This window comes from Notechis scutatus, chromosome 1 (assembly GCF_049901735.1).
Source record: "Notechis scutatus isolate UNSWTSFEM ecotype Mainland chromosome 1, rNotScu1.2, whole genome shotgun sequence".
Classification (NCBI taxonomy): Eukaryota; Metazoa; Chordata; class Lepidosauria; order Squamata; family Elapidae; genus Notechis; species Notechis scutatus.
Genome location: NC_142009.1, coordinates 267491676 through 267510385, shown reverse-complemented (window position 1 = coordinate 267510385; position 18710 = coordinate 267491676). Strand labels below are relative to the sequence as shown.

Sequence of the window (18710 nt, the reverse complement as noted above, 5' to 3'; positions counted from 1 at the left end):
AAACAACCAAATTAGCCTTACCCTTTTCTCTATTTCTCTTGTGATTTGCTGTGACTGAAATGTTGCAAATGTTGTCTACTTGAGTAATTAGTATGAGTCTTGATCACTAAACTATTAAGAGACAGAAAATTACTTTCTAGAAAATTGCTTACTTTTTTCTTGATTTTCTGTTGAATTCGGGTCATCCATGCTAGTGAGCTGAAAAGAAAAGGAATACAACAGTAGTTTTATAAAATTGTAATTTGAAACATGGGAATGCCCTAATTTCCAATGGGGATACAGCGTTATTTTCAGTGAAAGTGGAGAGGAATTTTCTGCAGGCATCAGCTTTGCTATTATATTTTTCATGGGAATCATTTGGAGTCAGAAAGGGCAAAGAGTAAGCATTAGACAGAGGAGCCTTCCACAGTTGTCCTTAAAAATTAGAATCAGATAAAATCTTTTATTTGTTTTGCCTTAAGTTTCTGACTTTATTCAAATGAAAGTTCCTTAATCATTTTGTAGAAATATGGTCATACTCTATGTATTGAAATAGACGATTTCAAGAATTGTAGACATCACAGACATCAGAAAGTGCAGGGATGAGAAGCAGAAAGAAGAAGTGTGAAATAAAACTCAGTTGTAAACTGACAGTGAAGCTTGTTGGTAAAAGAAGGATTTAGAAAACATATTTGACATCTGTCTCGACTTTTAGAGGACAAGGGTTCATTTTTCATAGCCATTACATTCTTGCCACTATCAATCCAAAGGAAAATTCCAAATATTTTAGAAGACGGGAAAAGAGTACCACAAGAGGGCAAAAGAGAGTGCTCTGTTGAAAAGCTGGAGTGCGCATGAAAAACTAGATTGTCCACAAATAATTCATTTTTGGCAAGCCTTTATTCTTCTTACTTCAGTTTCCACATGGCCAAGAGTAAGGCTATTATAGCTAGAACTTCCTAGCTATTCTTTTGTTTAGCACCTGATATTATTAGTTTTGTAAAACTGAAAGAGATTTTAGCTAGTTAACGAGAGTTTATGGTGGACCTAGCAAATGGCACTCTTATTCAGTGGCTGCCTGTTGCAAACGAACTTTGTGTGTTCATTCTCCAAAATGGGGATGATTTATTTCCCAATTAGAAACTAACTGATTGTATGTGTGTTTTGTAATATGCCTACAAGAACCTGCTCCTGAGAGCATCAAGGTGCCACATCCTGTCAAAAATTAAGAGTTGAACAAAAACTTGCACTCCCATGCTTCAGTGATGTAGAGAGATTTTTAAAACTGTTATTGTGATCCTTCTTTAGAAGGGGATACTTGTTGCCTTGATTTGTAGGTTCTTTGCAATGATGCAGAATTATCTTTAAATCTGTAAAGTGTGGGTATCTGATTTATCTTCTTGTCTCTCTTATTGATACAAACTGTGGAGACCTTCAGATCTGTTCCAAGACAATTTTAGTTGACAGAAGGGGACAGCTGTTAGATTTGGTATTTTCCCCCCAAGCAGATTCACTTTGATGTTCTGCTGCAACATTAAGGCTTTCCTACTTAAGAAGACATTTGGATTTTATAGGTTGGATTTTACTGTTACTTGAAGTAATATCACAGAACTTTCTACATTTTAAACTTCTGGGTTTACGTATTCTGTTCCTGCTGTTCAATTTGTTTATTGTTGTGGGACTGCTGAATTTAAATATGTTGCAGTGGACCACAATGAACAAATAGCAAAAGGCTATAAATTATATAAATTTAAATAATATAATAATATAAACTTAAATAGTTATGAATGCAGGAATTGGGGAGGGCCTGTGGCTCACTGACAGACCATGTGTTTACATGCAAAAGGTTCTAGGTTCAATCCTTGGCATCTCTTAAGCAATAATTATGAAAAAGACCTTTCTGCATATGATTCTGGAAATACACTACCTGTCTGGTGCTTTTCAGATGCTTTAGAGTGAGTAGGGATTATTAGAATTGATATTTGGTGTCAAACATTGTGTCACGGGCCAGATCATGATATATCGTGACATCTTTTGCCTTTCTGGAGCTCGGGTAGGTGCGTCCTGTGCATGACGTATCTGGTCTATCGGCCACCAGTTTGGTAGGCCTGATCCAAAGAACATCTAAGTGCAGAAGACTAGATTACATAGATAATGTGACGATGTATGTGGCAACTTCCCAGATAGATACAGCGGCTCTTTCAGGGATGCCAATTTTGTGAAGGGAGAACTGGTGGAATTTGGCCACTGGTTTGATGAAGACTGTTCAGAAACTGATGAAGTGACTAAGACCTCCAAGGTCTTATTCTGTTATATATTACAGACTACCTTAATATATTACAAACCAGGGATGGGATTCTACCTGGTCGGATTGGTTCTATAGAACTGGCTGTTATGATTCTGCCCAGTTTGGAGAACCAGAAAATCGTGTCACTGGCTGGCCGTGCCCCTCCCCTCCCCTCCCACTCACTCCTTACATGGCATGCGTGCCATCCAACTTGCCTGCGTTTGGTAAGTTGCTATTTTTCCTCCCCCCCCCTCGATCATCTGCTGTTCTGCTGTGCCAGGAGATTTAGATTAGCTAGAAAGCAAGAAATCCTTGGTTTTCTTGCTTTCTAGCTAATCTAAAAGCAGAGCTGAACTTCCTTAGGACTGAACTTTCTATTTTTCAGTGCAGACTCAGGCAATAGATTGCAGAATGGTAGATCTCTAAGTGAATCTCTGATTCTGTGAGCTTGCTTTGCCTAATTGCTTTGCCTAATTTTGGGTACAAGTTGCTCTTTTTTTAAAATAAAAAATTCAATATTTACATACATGGTGTGTTGTATGTTAATTTTGTGAGCTTGCTTGCTGGCAAATTTTATGAGTTTGCTTGCAAGCAAATTTTATGTGATAGACTCAGGTAGCAGATTGCAGAATGGTAGATCTCTAAGTGAATCTGTGATTCTGTGAGCAACTCAATCTGCCTGCCTGCTTTGCCTGATTTTGGGTAAAAGTTACTTTTTTATTAAAAAATTCAATATTTATGTAAATATTTATAATATTTACATACAAGCCCTGCCCAGCCAGTCACTTGACTTTTAAGCCACACCCACAAATTAGGCCATGCCCACAGAAGCGGTTGTTAAGAAATTTGAATCCCACTCCTGTTACAGACTACATTACAGACTACAATATATTACAGATTACTATATACCTGTTATGGCCATGTCTCTTAGGGAAGCAATTATGAAAATAAACATTTCTGTTTGGCCTTTTCTCCCTTCCTGCAAGAATGTTAAGCAACAATATTTGTTTGCTTGCAAGTGCTCAAAACAGTTTAGAACTGTAGGGCTGTTAATAGCTGGATAGAGTTAGGTTTTTCATACAGAAATAAATAAGCATTTTTACAGTTTGAAGATCTAACTACTGATTGAAGAATAATAAATTCATTTTGCCTTACATTTGGTTTCAGAACATTCTCCCCTCCTCCATGTTCACATTTTACAATCTTGAACTGTTTTTTTGGAGAGTAATGGGCTTGGTTTTAAAATATTAGCGTATGTCTGTATGGGATTCCATTCATTAACTCGTTTTTTTTTAGAACTGGAATCTGAAAAAAATTAAACAGAGAATTTTGAAATAGAATTTCATCTCTCAGGGAGACTAAATCCCTTTTTTCATATCTCCCATAAAGAAGTTTAGAACGTAAGTGACTTCAGGCAAGCATTTCTTGATTATCTCTTTTTGCAAAAATGACCTGTGAGCATTGATTACACCATATAAATGATTCTGTTCTTAATCATGGGATTACAGATTGAATTTGGGATATAGTTCCATAATAAGGCTTATTAAAATTAGCCAGGTTTGCAAAATATTGGCCAACCATATAGGGATAGGATGGGTTAAATCTGCCATGCTACAGATAGTCCTTGACTTACAACCATTACTGAACCCATAATTACTGTTGTAAGTCACACTACTTGTTAAGTGGGTCACCATATGACTACGCCCAATTTTACAATCTTTTTTTCAGTGGTTTTCAAGCAAATCCATTGTCCACAATGAGCATATTCGTTTGGAAACTGGAAACATATGCAGGTTTCTGGAAAAAAAAACCAACAAAATCCCCAAAGCAAAAAGCATTGTAAATCATGGTCATGTGCAGTGGTGCGATTCAACCGGTATAAAAACCGGTTTGTTGACCACGCGCTCCTTGTTTAAAAAAAGCTAATACTTCCCTTCAACTGCAGCTGAAGAAAACAGCTGAGGCACGGAAAACTGCTCTGCCATGTGAATCAGCTGAGCTCTAACAAAAATACATAAAAGCACAGGAAAGAGCAGGGTCTAGCGGACTGGCCCACATGCTCATTGGAGCAAACCAGTTCGGAGCCAGCTGATCGTCTGAACAAAGGGTTTTCCTGAACCGGGAGAATCCCATCCCTGGTCATGTGATTGTTGGTTGTTGCAAATGACTATAAATGCAGTCTGGTGGCCAAGTGCCCAAAATGTGATCACATGACTGGGAAGCGCACCAAAACGTGCCTACTGTCCCTGTCCTATTGTTTCTTTTTTCCTTATTCGTATCAATTTCATGTATTTATAAGCATGTTTATACTTATACATGTTATCTAATAATTGTTTGACAAATAAAATGAATGAATAAATAAATAAATAAATAAATAAATAAATGTGCATGAGTGGCTTAGATGTTGGAATTTTGAATCCAGGTCATAAGTAACCAAAGAAGGAAATGTATAATTTTGTACAGTTGGTAAGTGATCAGTCATAAGTCAAAGACTGCCTGTACTTTGTGCAACATCTGGATTTTTTTTTTAATTGCAGTGTCTTATGCACAGATTTTACAAGGGAAAAAAAGTTTAATTTTCATGCATTTTTTGGAGTTAAAACATTCATGGTCATAAATGAAAACATTGCTGTTAAATGATAAATGAAAACATTGCTATTTTGAATCAGCCTCTGGGCCCATTCAAAGCAGTCCTGCTTTGCCTTCTGTAACTGACATGGAGATGATCTAGCCTCCCCCCCCCCCCTTCTTGATTCTTCTCTAGACAAGTAATCAGTCTACAACAGTCTCCTCTTGGGAGAAATCACCAAGAACTTTGACCTTTCCTAAGTTAGGCATTTTAATATGCTAAAGCCACAAGAAGCTTTGAGATGGAATAGTTGAATACTAACATATTTGTAGCTACTGTATTCCTGAAACTGCATTGTATGTGTAGTTATGTTGTTGGCTGCAGAAACCTCTTCATGTTGTTGGCTGCCAGCTGCTGCTCTTGTTCTCCCATTGAGCTTTAATGGGCAATAAGGAGACAAGAGATTTGTGTGTGCATCAATACACCAATGAAGCAAACTGTTTTGGGTGTTTAAGCAATGCTCAGAGCAACTATTAAAGATGAAAGGTTGTGCATGTGCCTTTTAAGGGTGGGTGGAGGAAAACTTCACAATAAATGGGAGAGAAAATAGCAAACTACTGGTCAAGCTATTAGAATAACCTCAGATTCTTGTTTGCAACAGAGGCAGATTAAAAAAATATTTGGGTAAATTAATTTGAGATTTACACAGCATTTGTTGTCAGTGTTTTATGCTCAGTCTCTAAAACTGAACATCCCATCTCTCTAAGCTTTACCTGCCTTTTTAAAAAGCCTTTTCTCATTGTAACTTTAAAAACAAAATGTCCTCTGTTTTAAAAGTCTCATTCCACACCACTTATTAATATTTGTCTATTCAGACCATTTAATGTGTTTATGTGATTGATAATCTGGCCATCAGTCATTAAGTGAGTGGGAATACTCCTACCTAATCCCAAATACCAGGCCTGGATATTTGTATGATATCTGAGTTTGCAAACATGTATTTTATTGTGTTCTTTTATTTTCAGATGTTTTAAAAATATATATCTTGCAGTTCCAGTGCTAAGGAAGAGAGTTGTTAGACCAATGAATGAAAATATAGTTTCATATTGTGAGCTGCTGCTGGAATTTCTTACTTTGTTTACAGTGTAAGGAAGAATTTTGTCAGGAGAAAGAAGGAAGTTTAAATTCCTATGATGCAGAGAAATTGTATGATTGTGTTTATGTGTAAAGTGGAAAACATGGAAGCTGTTTTACCAATCTAAAGAGCAAAGTTAACCCATATTCATTATATGCAAGAATAAAAAAGTAAACATCCCTTTCTGGATTTTAACTCTAGTCTATTATTTTCCTTCCCCAAATGTAAATAAATAGCAAGCAACAAGTCTGAGTTTGTTTTCACTCATTTATATTTTGGTCCTGAGGAAATACAAGCCAGAGAATCCTGATGAAATCTCTGATACTGTTTCATATTATGGCCAGATTTCATTTCTGATGGAAAGATCCATCAGTATGATGTCATGAACTGAATATAGGACTTGATCAGACTGACTGTGAAGTCAGTCATTTCACTGTTAGCTTTACGTATCTTACATATATTGCTAAATATAGGGTATATCCAAGAAAGGTTACCCAAATAATTTTGGAAAAATAATAGGATAAAATTATGATGACAAAGAATGGCAGGTTGCCTCATATGTGTTGTAAGAGTATGACCAATTATGTATTTCTTAAATATAGTCTACCCTGGAACTTTGTAGGACATGTCTAAAATATTATAAGTGTTTATATCAGCTGGGAGAGATTTTGGGCTTATATAGTGTTTTTCTTATGCCAAGAAGATACTTCTCCCTGAGTGCAGCTTGTATGGCTCATTCTGGGACAGAGTAAAAGTGCCAGCATAGTCTGTTCATCCAAATCCCATAGCCAAACTGCAGCAACATCTGTTTTTGGCTTCTGTCTTTCATTTGCATGTGCTATCCAATCTACTGAATGAGACTTTTATCAAAATGCTCTGTACTCTTGTTGATATCACCTTGGTCTAAGGTAGACAAGTAACTTGTTGCAGGAATTAATTTAAACAGATTTTCTTACTTCTGTCAAGTATGTTTTTGACCATAACCTCCAGTGTGGGAAATATTTATGAGTGCTGTGTTGATTTATAGAATCATGAAGAAGATACCTTGGAGATGATCTAGTCCAACCCTCTGCCAAGTTCAAGAATCCTCACGCCATTCCCAACAAATTGCTGTCCAATCTTTGCTTGAAAACTTCCAGTGATCCGTAACACCAAGAGACAGGCTAGGCTGTTCCATTGCTTCATGACTCTCAGAGTCAGGAATTACTCCTTATTTAAGTACTTAACTTAAAAAGACCCACACCAACACAAATAAACAATAAAGTTCACTTTACTAAACAAATTCAGATTAACAACCTAGCAAAATATATGCAAAGATTTTACACTGCATGGAGGATGATATTTTTCACTCCCTCATTTACAGCAGTTAAAACCAAAAAACATAGCAATAAGGCACAATGGGGAGACAGTCATGGCCACCAGATTAAAACAGACAAACGCTGACTGTGTTTATACACTCAATAATAGTCTATTCCAACAGCCTTTGTCCAAAGAACATGAACTGAGAGGAGAATAGTTGAGTTTCAGCCCTTTGCTTTCTATTGCAGATGATCAGGGCTTCGCAGTGTTTGGCATAAATGTAAGCATAATAATAGAGATGATTAGGCTTAAAAACATGGGAAAAGTGATTCATTTTTCTGATTAATAAAAGAGAGGATACTTGAAAATTCTGTTTTCCATTAAGGGAATTGATAATATTGTGCACTAAAGAGGAAATACTGAAGCACAAGTATATAACAAAGGTGAATGTGGATATAAAAACTTTCATAGATAATTCAAGAGATATTAAATGAAAGCAAAGTATTATCTTTGGCTGGATAGAATATAGCCCAAGATATACATTTCATAAGATCCATGTAGGATTAAAAACTTGAAAATTAACAGTCTATTTATTTATTTCATTCAATGTGGATGCCATCCATCTCCAACTGACTGAAAGAAGATCAGAAGGAATACTAGATCAAAGTTGGCTACCAGACAACCAAGATATACTCTGGATATTAATTTTCAAGAACGTATGATCATTGAACAGGAAGCCTCTCATACTTTACCTGCTAGGCTTGTGGACACATAACGTCCAACTCACAGAGATATCTAAATATAAAGGTTTGCAGAGGAAGCTGCATTAATTTGACTTGCAATAGGTTCATCCGGAAATTAGGCCAATGTAGTTTCATAAAGAGATCAAAATTAAGGTGGTTAGATGTAGTTATGCTTATCAGGGAGTAACAATAAATTGAGCTCTTAAAGCCATGGAATGCTGTGATTATCTAAATGTTGCTGTATTACAAATCCCAGCATCTTTAGTCATTAACCGTGCCATCTAAATTGCAATTGAATATCAACAACATATAAGTTCCTCTCCCTGTGGATAAGTGATCAGTTAGTTAAATATAGTTGACATGATCTCAAGTATGCTAAAGGGAGTAAAGATCAGAATATACTGACTGCAAACAATAACCTCAGGGAGGCCTGGTACATTGCTTCAAACATTGAGCACCAAATACATCTGCTGGCAGGATTTTGCTATTCAAGAGTCCATAGGGAACTCTTGGATGCAGAGGTCCACTGCAAGTAGCTATTCATGGAAACACTGATATTATTCATTTGTGCTGTGAGACAAAACCTTTGGAATTATCCATTGCACATTTATAAGGACAAGAAATCTTGACCCCTCAATTATTATTTTTCAGTATTCTGTGTTGTTTAAAGAACATGTATTTGCTGCAGAGAACGTTAATGTAATATTTCTGTTTCCCATAGAAATCTTCCTCTATAGCCAGGAAGTTCACAATAGTGAAGCAGAGGACAGCAGGGCATGCTATTATCCTGCAACAGCTGCACAACATGTTACCCATTGAAACAGTTAAGTATTGCATGATTAACTCCTTGTTCTTACATGCCCAGGCAGCAAATTCTGGATGGTCTCATGCTGCTTGAATTGTTGATCTATCCCACAAGTGTGATGTGAGAGTGATTGTAATTCTCTTTGGTTAGGATGACGAAAAATTAAATATTTGGGACAAAACTTCTGATTCAATAGTATACTTGAGTGACTTTTTGCCCTGCTGGGTGCAGCACCTAGATAACCTTGGTTTTCTTGAAAAGCTAAGAAGGATTGGACAGAGTTTGTACTTATATGGGAAACCATCCAGAAATTCTAGGCCTGTAGGCATTGGCATTCATAGGGACAGGGACAGTCAAACCAATCAGTCTGGTAAAAGTAACCAGATGCCTGTGGGTAGAGTTGCATTAGCAAAATCTGAAACAGTTGCGCTGGGTTTCTGGAAACCAGGATTTCTAGTTTGATTGGGTAAGCTACACATTTTAAAGAGCTAAATGAACTGTTGGAGCGCAATTTTCAAAGATAGTCACATAATAACTCACCGTTTTATTTAGTGTCATGTGAAACAGGCCAATATCTCTCAGCCCGATCCACTTTGTAAGGTTGTCAGGATACAGTAAAATATGGAAAGGCTGACTTATGCTTATCTGAGATTCTAGTAAATAATAAGGGTCTCCTCCCTTAACTGTTGCCATCTGAGACACCCTTTTTACCTTTGAAAGGCCATGAAGCTCTGACTCTTCCCACAAGGGCCAAGATGGGGATTGAGTCAGGAGGTATTTGGTTTGGCACCTGGTGGGAAGAATGCTTTCATTGATTAAAAGTTTTTCAAACAATAACCAAGTTTCATTTTGAAAGCAGATTCTAGCAGTCTGCACCCTATTTTATAGCCTCCTCCTGTATTTCCACCATGAGAAGCATTAGATCAAACTCAATATCATTGAAGTCCGCGTCAGGGTTGTGTTTGACTGGTGTGCGGGTGGGGGGCATGGCCAGCTCAACATCACTCGTGTCAGGGGTGCCTGGGATGGCCTGAGCACTCTAATCAGAGAAAACAGTCTCCCAGGCTCTGTTTTCAGCTGCGATGGCCTCCTGCAACCCTTTGCCAGCGAAAACAGAGCTCGGGAGGGCTGCATGCACTCCGTTTTTGATAACAGGCACCGCGAGCTGGTCCTTTGCTTTTTCCAGGACCTTGAGTTTGACACCCCTGCATTAGATCTTTACTGCCTTCTTAGCTGTGTCTCCCATTTGTTAGAATGCAAGGACTGTGCTTGCATGAATCAAATAACGTGTTTCTCCTTTCTCTGAGTCACATTTTACAAGCCCCCCACTTTTTCTTTTTACATTTGCAAATCATGCATTTCAATGATTATTTTTTTTGTACAATACTTGAAGGTTAGTTCAATAGACAGAGAGCTTATCTGCATTACTTAGCTGACTCATCATTAGAATGATACAGTGACTACTTTTTTTTGACAATAGAAATAGATAATTTCATCCTGTAATCGTCTCCTTTCCATTGTTAATTCAACCCTCCCATGCATTTTCCGGCTGCAGTTTCAAAGTACAGGTTATGACTGGTTGTCCAATGGCCTTTTGTTAGTTTTTGAATCACTACAGAGTGCTTAGCTATATGGGCAGTGATAAAAAAAGGGAAGGTTTTGTAGTGACTACAATTCAGAAGATATTTTTTTAATTTTAAAAATTGTTGCTATCCAAATATACATTTGATATCTTTACTTTGAATATACATATTTAATTTTAGCCTATATAGATACATTTACAACCAACGCACATGCATACACACAGCATATACATATCAGTATATATTTTCATTATGGTTTTTCTACAGGAAAGAAAGCAATTTGAAGCTCTCCCCCCACACCCCCAAAACAGATTTTGAAGCCTTCAGTCTAGATGAAATATTTTGGCAACTGTTGCCAAATGCCTCAGTCTGGTCATATTTGTCATAAATCGGATTAAATGTAAATTGCCAGAAGTGCAGCGACAAAAGCATCTTAAACAATAATATGTCCAGAGATAGCAGTTGCATTATCCAAAATGGTTTTTATTGCAAGAAATCTGCAATATTTCAAGAAATCTGTTAGGCATATTTCCAGAGGCTGTCGGCCTTTCATTAGTGGAACCTCAAAAAAGGTTTATGATCTGTTCATCTTTGCTTCAAATCCTAAACTACAAACAACAGTTTCAAGTTCTTTCCTGTGAAATAGAAATAAGTCCACATATAGATCTATTCCATCTGAAGATGTTGGATCACAGCAAGGGTTCATCCTTTGAATTAAACTTTCAATATTGAGAATAAAGGAGTGGTACAGCACTGGATAAGATAACTCTTAGAGTCAGGTAATGTCTCTAAGCTAATGAAGGAAGAAAACAGGTGTTACTCTTTGATTCCTTCTATATATTTTCTTCCAAACTGTTTTAAATGGTCAACCAATCTTCTGAAATTTATTTTTAGGAATATTCTTGAGGGGGGAAAAGGGAATTGAGAAAAGTATACAATTTCCTCCTCCCATTAATAGAAGGATCCACTAGATCTAAATTTTCTGAATAACACTGCTGGATTCTTCCCAATAGCAGCATCTTAATCTTACAGATTGTTGCTGTGAAGATTCAGCATTTGACTCATAAAAATGTTTGCCTATCCATTCGCATTGCACAGGAAGAATTCATTTTATTTTTTGAACACTTTGCAAGAGATGTCTTAATAATTAGTCACCACAAGGCTGACATTTTATCTTTTGGTATTTTTATGTTGATAATTTAGAAAATAAAAATACACTATTGGATTGATTTTACTCAATGACCTTTTCCTCTTCAATAATTTTCTGAATCATATGTAGAAAACAGTTGCCTTTGGCAATCGGTTAATCAATAAGTGTGTGGAAGAGTCCCTATTCCCCCTGCCCCGATTTGATTGGCTATAGCATTATGTAGTCAGTTTGTTTAATAAGAAATGGGTATTCTGTGCAAGTAAATAAACCAGAATACCAGTGAGAACATAACCCGAGTGAAATGAGGAACTGGGTGAAACAGAACCTGTAAAAGATCAGGAAGCAGATGAGATGACAGAGTTAATTGTTCAGTAACCACACTTTGCATACCCATGGTTGCATTCTCCCTTGTGTGGGTGTGTGCTTAATCCATGAAACAGATGAAATCAGGATTGTGTATAAGGGAAAGGAAATGCTAATTTACTGTCATTCTTCTGCAGGCAATTAGGCTGTGGGATGGTAAATTACACTTCTCGGTATGCTTTATAGGTAAAGATTTGAATTTTGCACTCCAACCTCTGCATCCTCTGGCAAAAGGCAGGTTGTACATTGCTTGTGAAAGCCATTTTCCCCTTCCATTAAACATCCCAGGTATTGCTTTTTTTTAAAGGAGAAAATGTGATTCTTTTGAATTTTACCTTTTGTAATTGAAGTTCATATTTTCAATTTGTGCCTGGATTATATACATTATTCCCAGCATTAACAAACCTGGGGTCATACATTGCCTACACTCCTCAGCTATTAATACAGGCTGCCACAGCTGATCAGACTGCAGGGGACTGCCTTTCATTGGCAATGAAAATGTACAATTTTCACCTTTTTTTACTAGGAGAGAAAGGGTAGCCCTTAGGCATCTTTTTTCTTCTCAGCAGGGGCTGAACATGTAGATGTGTACATAAACCATTCTACTTATAAAGTCTTGAGATTACAGAACACAGTGTTTACACATATACAGACCCGCATACCTTTTGTATTGATTTCTTGAAATTCCTGAAAGGAGGCTATTGTACAGAGCATGTGTGATTTCTGTGGGAGTATAAATATTCATATTCAATCAGATTGACTCTATTGTGTTGCAGATACTAAACTGAATTGTGACGAATCTCCATGAAGGTGACCAGCCATGCAATGTTCTTGGAAGGCTGTCCTCTTACTTGCTTTGGCCTCCATTGCTATCCAGTACACAGCCATCCGCACTTTCACAACCAAGTCCTTCCAAAGTTGCCCTGTACCCAATCCCATGAATTGTAGCCTGAATCAGGAGGCCGAATCTGCTGACAGACTGTGTGATGAAAGCCCAACCTTTTCTTACAACCTTTCTAAGAAGACTCATGTCCTGATTTTGGCCACCACCAGAAGTGGTTCTTCTTTTGTCGGTCAACTCTTTAATCAGCACTTGGATGTTTTCTATTTATTTGAGCCCCTTTACCATGTCCAGTTTACCTTGATTCCAAAGTTAACGCAGATGAAGGGCTCCATGGACCGACGGATCATGTTGGGAGCTGGCAGAGATTTGCTGAGGAGTCTTTATGACTGTGATCTTTACTTTTTGGAAAATTACATCAAACCCCAGCCGGTGAACCACACCACAGACAGACTGTTCAGGAGAGGGGCCAGCAAAGCTCTATGCTCTGCACCAGTTTGTGAGACACTGGCACCGATTAATACGACTCTGGAAGAAGGAGACTGCGTAAAAAAATGTGGCACTTTGAACTTGACCCTAGCTACCGAATCATGCAAAGATCATGGGCATGTTGCTATCAAAACAGTGCGAGTGCCAGAGGTCAATGACCTTCGGGCCTTGGTGGATGATCCCAGGCTCAACCTGAAAATTATACAATTAGTGAGGGACCCCAGAGGCATCCTTGCTTCCAGGAGTGAAACATTTAGAGACACTTACAGACTTTGGCGAATCTGGGATGGCACAGGTAGGAAACCCTACAACTTGGATGTGACACAACTCACCACTGTTTGTGAGGACTTTTTGAACTCTGTATCCACTGGCTTAAATAGACCCTCATGGCTGAAAGGCAAATACATGTTGGTGCGATATGAAGACCTAGCTAGGAATCCTCTAAAAAAGACTGAGGAAATCTATGAATTCCTTGGTATCCCAATGGATAGCAATGTGGAACGATGGATACAGAATAATACGAGAGGAGACAGGTCTGCATCCAAGCACAAATACGGGACTGTCCGAAATTCAGCAGCAACAGCAGAGAAGTGGCGGTTCCGCCTCTCTTATGAAATTGTAGCATTCACACAGAATGCATGCCAGCAGGTATTAATACAACTGGGTTACAAACTGGTATCCTCCGAGAAGGAACTAAGAAACCTCTCCATAAGTCTGGTGGAAGAAAGAGATTTCTTGCCCTTTTGGTAATGCAGATGTTAGGGCTCCTATTGTAAGTTTGAGATGAGCCATTTGTAACCGTTGCCTTACTTTCCCTCTTCCCGCCTACTCTCTAAAAAATTTGCACTAATTGTTGAATGGGATTCTCAAAAGGAAAGTTCCCCTTCTCAAACCATTGTATAGATGGATGACTATTGGGTCTTAAGAGCAAAAACTAAAATAAACGAACTGTGGACAGGTAGCAATGTTTACAAATCACACACACTTAACAATATATAAAAGGGAAAAAAAGTGACCCTCAGATTTCCACATTGATGGGAATCTGAAGGCTTATACTTTTGCACTTTTTACTTTTACAATGTAAGAGGTCATTATAAATATATATATATATATATAATTATAAATATATATATGTCTAATTTATGAATAGTGTTGTTACCTCCCTCCCAACTTTTATGAGCAGGTTTTACTGTTAGCTGATGGTGGAATTGTCTCTTTGTTTTTAATCTTGTTTTGATATATCTGAGTCATGTTATCAGGCTGGTTGCTGTTCCACAGTTTGTTTAGTAACACTTATGACATTTCTTTGTGCCAAAAAAGAAGAAAGAAAGAAAGAAAGAAAGAAAGAAAGAAAGAAAGAAAGAAAGAAAGAAAGAAAGAAAGAAAGAAAGAAAGAAAGAAAGAAAGAAAGAAAGAAAGAAAGAAAGAAAGAAAAATTGAGATTTGCTAAACGGGGACAACATGCTTTATCTTTGTGTTTTCTTGAAATAAAGAATTCAATAAAACCAATTGTTCCTGGGGGGGTGAAATTCACCAAGCCAGGCTCAGTGAATCTTGAGACTGTTGAACTCTGTTCAGGACAGCTGTGGATACTATTTAATGTTATGGTGAGGGAGAAGAAGAAGGAGTCATTTTTAGAGTCAAGGTTGGGCAGTGAGAAGAATGATAATAAAACAAGTTGACAATCTGTTTTAAGTGACGAGAGTGCAGAAGTGATGGCAATCCTATGATCTGTATAGCTTTTAAACACTTGCTCTTTTCATTTGTAGTCAATTGCAGCAGGTTGCCCGAGAAATCATAGGTAGAAGGGAGGGGGCACCTATTTGATGCCAATTACATACTTTGCATTTTGTAAGACAATGTCATGACACATGTGATACCATCTTAGCTTGTACTAGATGCCTATGACTGGTTAATTCAGTGTAACAAAAATAGAACTCAGGAGTTTCAACCTAAAGAAACCTTGCCTGTCTGCCTGCTAGAATCACCATATGTTCATGGAAGGTAGCTTAATGGGACATTGGAACTCCTGATTCAAATGGCAAAGTTAAAGGAGATGGAAATGGCCAAGACTGCAACCCCAAATCAAAAAGAACTATTGGAGTTAGCAGTAGGCCCCTTCCCTAATTTTCAGCACCTTATTGTTTAAACCATTCTTGATGTGTTTCCCCAAAAACAAGACCTATCCCAAAAAGAAGCCCTCGTGTATTTTCCACATGTACACCTAATATAAGTCCTACCCCCCCCCAAAATAAGCCTTACTTAAGAGCCTGCACAGCCAGCTGGTTGCCTATTCTGTCTGGTTGTTCGTGGTGCCATGATCACAAGGCCAGGCGGGTGGTGGTGGAGCTGCCATTCACTGACTTACCTCAGGGCCCCCGCAGCCAGACTATCCATGCTTCAACACCTGCCTTGCATCAGCAGCCATGTGCAGCAGGAGCCCACATGGCTGCCGGACTACTTCTTCTGCTTGCTTGTGGCCGCAACAGAGCAAGAGGCTGAGCATTGTGATGGTGCCATGACTGTGGGTGAGGCAGGTGGGGTGTGAGTGGCCTGGTTGCAGGGACCCTAAGGTAAGCCAGTGCGGGGCATATGGAACAGCTCCACCTCACATGCCTCACGGTGGCTGCCACAAGCAAAAAGCAGAAGTGGGCCTCCTGTACATGAAAAAAAAAATAAGACACCCCCCAAATAAGTCCTAGTGCTTATTTTAGGGCCCAAAAGAAAATAAGACCCAGTCTTATTTTTGGGAAAACATGGGTAGTCTTTACTATTCAGCTTCTTTTTCCTAATCTAAGCTTTCAAGTTAAGTGATTGGTTTCAATGTTGTCAGAATTAATACTAGAAATGTAAAGCAGATCCTAGTTCTCAAAAAAGGAAAGGCTAGAGCTGGACTTAGCTGGACCATTGCTAGAGGATTATATGCAGGTGGTTGTGTCATTAATATGTTGAATTTTTTTTTTTAAAAAAAAAATCCCTCTGGACAGGCTCTTTTTCTCCATGCAGCCCTTATTTGACAAACATGCAGAAGGCATCAAAGGGAAGCAGGAATCTGTTCCAAAGATGGATGGTTAGCATCGAACAAATCCTCAGGATTCTGTGTTAGTGATCCAAATGCAGTCAGCACTCCCTATGGAAAAGGAACAGCTGCTAAACCAACTAAAATATTTAGTGTACTTTTCCCCAAGCCTGATTATGGCAGGATTGAAATGGGGGAATTAGTTAGGAAGGGTAAACCATGCCTTTCCTGCCTTCTGTGACCTGCCAGAATCTTGTACTGGAGTCTACATAAAGTTTCCGGTTTCCTCCAGGGAATGGTGGCAGTGGGGTGGCAGAATCTAATTCCTACTCAAGGAGAGGCTTTCTATATGAGCAAAGGAGCATGTGTGTGAGAGTGAGTTGTGAATGGTATGCATATGTGCCTTTCCCCACCTGGCTATTATCTGCTCATTTTGGTGTTTGTTCCTTGGGAAAAGTATAACAAAGGAAATGCACACATAAAATTTGCAAGAACTACACTATAAATGTTTTTTTTAAATATACATTGAAGAACAAGTTCATTCTTTCATTATTGAGATCTTCATGCTGAAGAGTCCTATCCTGAGCCTGTTTGTCACTGATAATGATAGTAAAACTGCATGTTTATACGTTTCAGTGTTTCCAATGTTGTGACCATATTTTGGGTATGGGAAATTATTCAAGATTGCTGTTTCCCAATCGGCAGTTCAGAAATAATCATGATAGTGTTGATCAGCTTAGCACCTTAGAGATGTATCTGGCAACAACATCTGTCATACCAGACAACAAGCCATGATGGTAGTTGTGGTCCAATACATCTGGAGAAAATCAGGAGGGAAGATATTCATCAAAACTTTGAATAATTTTTGATCTATTAAAAACTGAATATTTTGTTGGGCTGCATCTTTTAAAATATTGGGGTTTTTATATAAGCAGTCCACGGGAGATCCATACGTCCTTAGATAAGACCTATTTTATCACACAGAAAAAGCAACTTCTGAGAATTCTGTGAAATATGCATGCATTATCTAATGTTTGTGCAGTCCTATACTTGCCTACTCAGAAGTACTGTCCCACCGAATTCACTGAAATTTGCTTCAAGATATAGGACTACCGTCTAAAATGCCTTTTCTTCTGAATGTTTATTCAAATACGATTTGTTCATACAAATTTGATTCAATTAAAATTCATATAAATAATTAACTATGATTTCTTTGTTCAAATGACAGAACTAATTTTATTGTTAAAAGGCCTTGGCATATAAAAATGCCAATTGTTACTACTGCCTTTGTAGTAATGGAACCCTGCCTGAAGCCATTTTCTGTTCCAATAGCAGAAAAAGAGATAAGAAGGTGAGAAGCAGACATAAAGCATTGGCTCATACAAACCCTTCTTCTAAAAAAGTTCAGCTGCTGTCTGATGCAATTGACCCCAGGTTTAAATGGTTGACCTGGAATTTCCATAGGAGCTTATTATTATTATTTAAGTAATTACCCAACATGTAATTTCTTTCTCAAATATACTGGTGGGTATTTGCTCATCTGCCAGTTTGAAAATGATTAAATTAAAAAAAATTTTTTTTAGAAGAATTGGTATCGTCTTACTCATGCATAATTCATGTAGAAATTGTTTCTGAAGATAATTGGGATGGAAGTTATTTTTTTGCCAGTTTCAAATGAAATAACATTAAAGATGTTAATGGCACCTCAAATCAACTTCAGTTTCTGGTGATTTCATGGACACGAGCATGCAGTTTTCTTGGCAACAATTTAGAAGTCATTTGCCATTGGCTTTTTCCAAGTTTTCCTGAACTATCCTAGTCCTGATAGACCTCGATTTTTCTATCCAAGAATGAGCCAGCTTAGAATTGCAATCCAGATAGGACTGGCCAGGTCCTGTGCTTCTGTGACAAGTGACAGATTTTCTACCACTCAAACCAAATATGATCAAATTTGTATAGCTATCCACATTTACAGAGCAGCCTTGGAAGAATAGAACACTCCATCTCTGGGTTTATTTTCTTCATAATGGACAGTGGCCATGTGGGGAGGGGATACAAGTAGTCCTCAACCTCCAACCACAATTGAGCCCAATCAATAGGCTTGATAAAGCCAGAATCTATCTATATAAAAGCGAAATACCACTCACGCATTATCACAAAATCTCCAGCCTACAAACTTGAAATTTGGTATGTATGTTTCTCTTGGCTTCTAGGTACTCGCTAAGAAAGGATTTTTCAAAATGACCAACAGAGCTTTAGTATTTTGTGTATTATTATTAACACGCTCTGATGCTAAGGAATTTGATTCCCATTCCCCACTTGAAAAGAAATCTATTCCAAATGCAAAACACAAGCAGAGGAGAGGAGTTTCAGTTTTGGTTTCATAGCACCAAGCAGCTTTAGTACAGAACAGTTGAGCTAAGGCACGCCCAGGCTCCTTGCTGTCTC

The 18710-nt window shown here is 37.9% G+C and overlaps 1 protein-coding gene across 5 annotated transcripts in view; it reads left to right on the top strand.

The window, feature by feature from the left end:
- The window catches only part of CHST1 (carbohydrate sulfotransferase 1), a 31513-nt gene extending 13673 nt beyond the window's left edge, over nt 1-17840 (top strand). For all 5 annotated transcript variants that reach the window (XM_026671026.2, XM_087951283.1, XM_087951286.1 and 2 more), the window contains 2 exons: nt 8734-8835; nt 12690-17840. In XM_026671026.2, the coding sequence (XP_026526811.1) occupies nt 12734-13993 (1260 nt within the window). In that variant the 5' untranslated portion in view covers nt 8734-8835; nt 12690-12733 and the 3' untranslated portion in view covers nt 13994-17840. The remainder of the gene's footprint in view (nt 1-8733; nt 8836-12689) is intronic.
- Nucleotides 17841-18710: the final 870 nt, after the last annotated feature.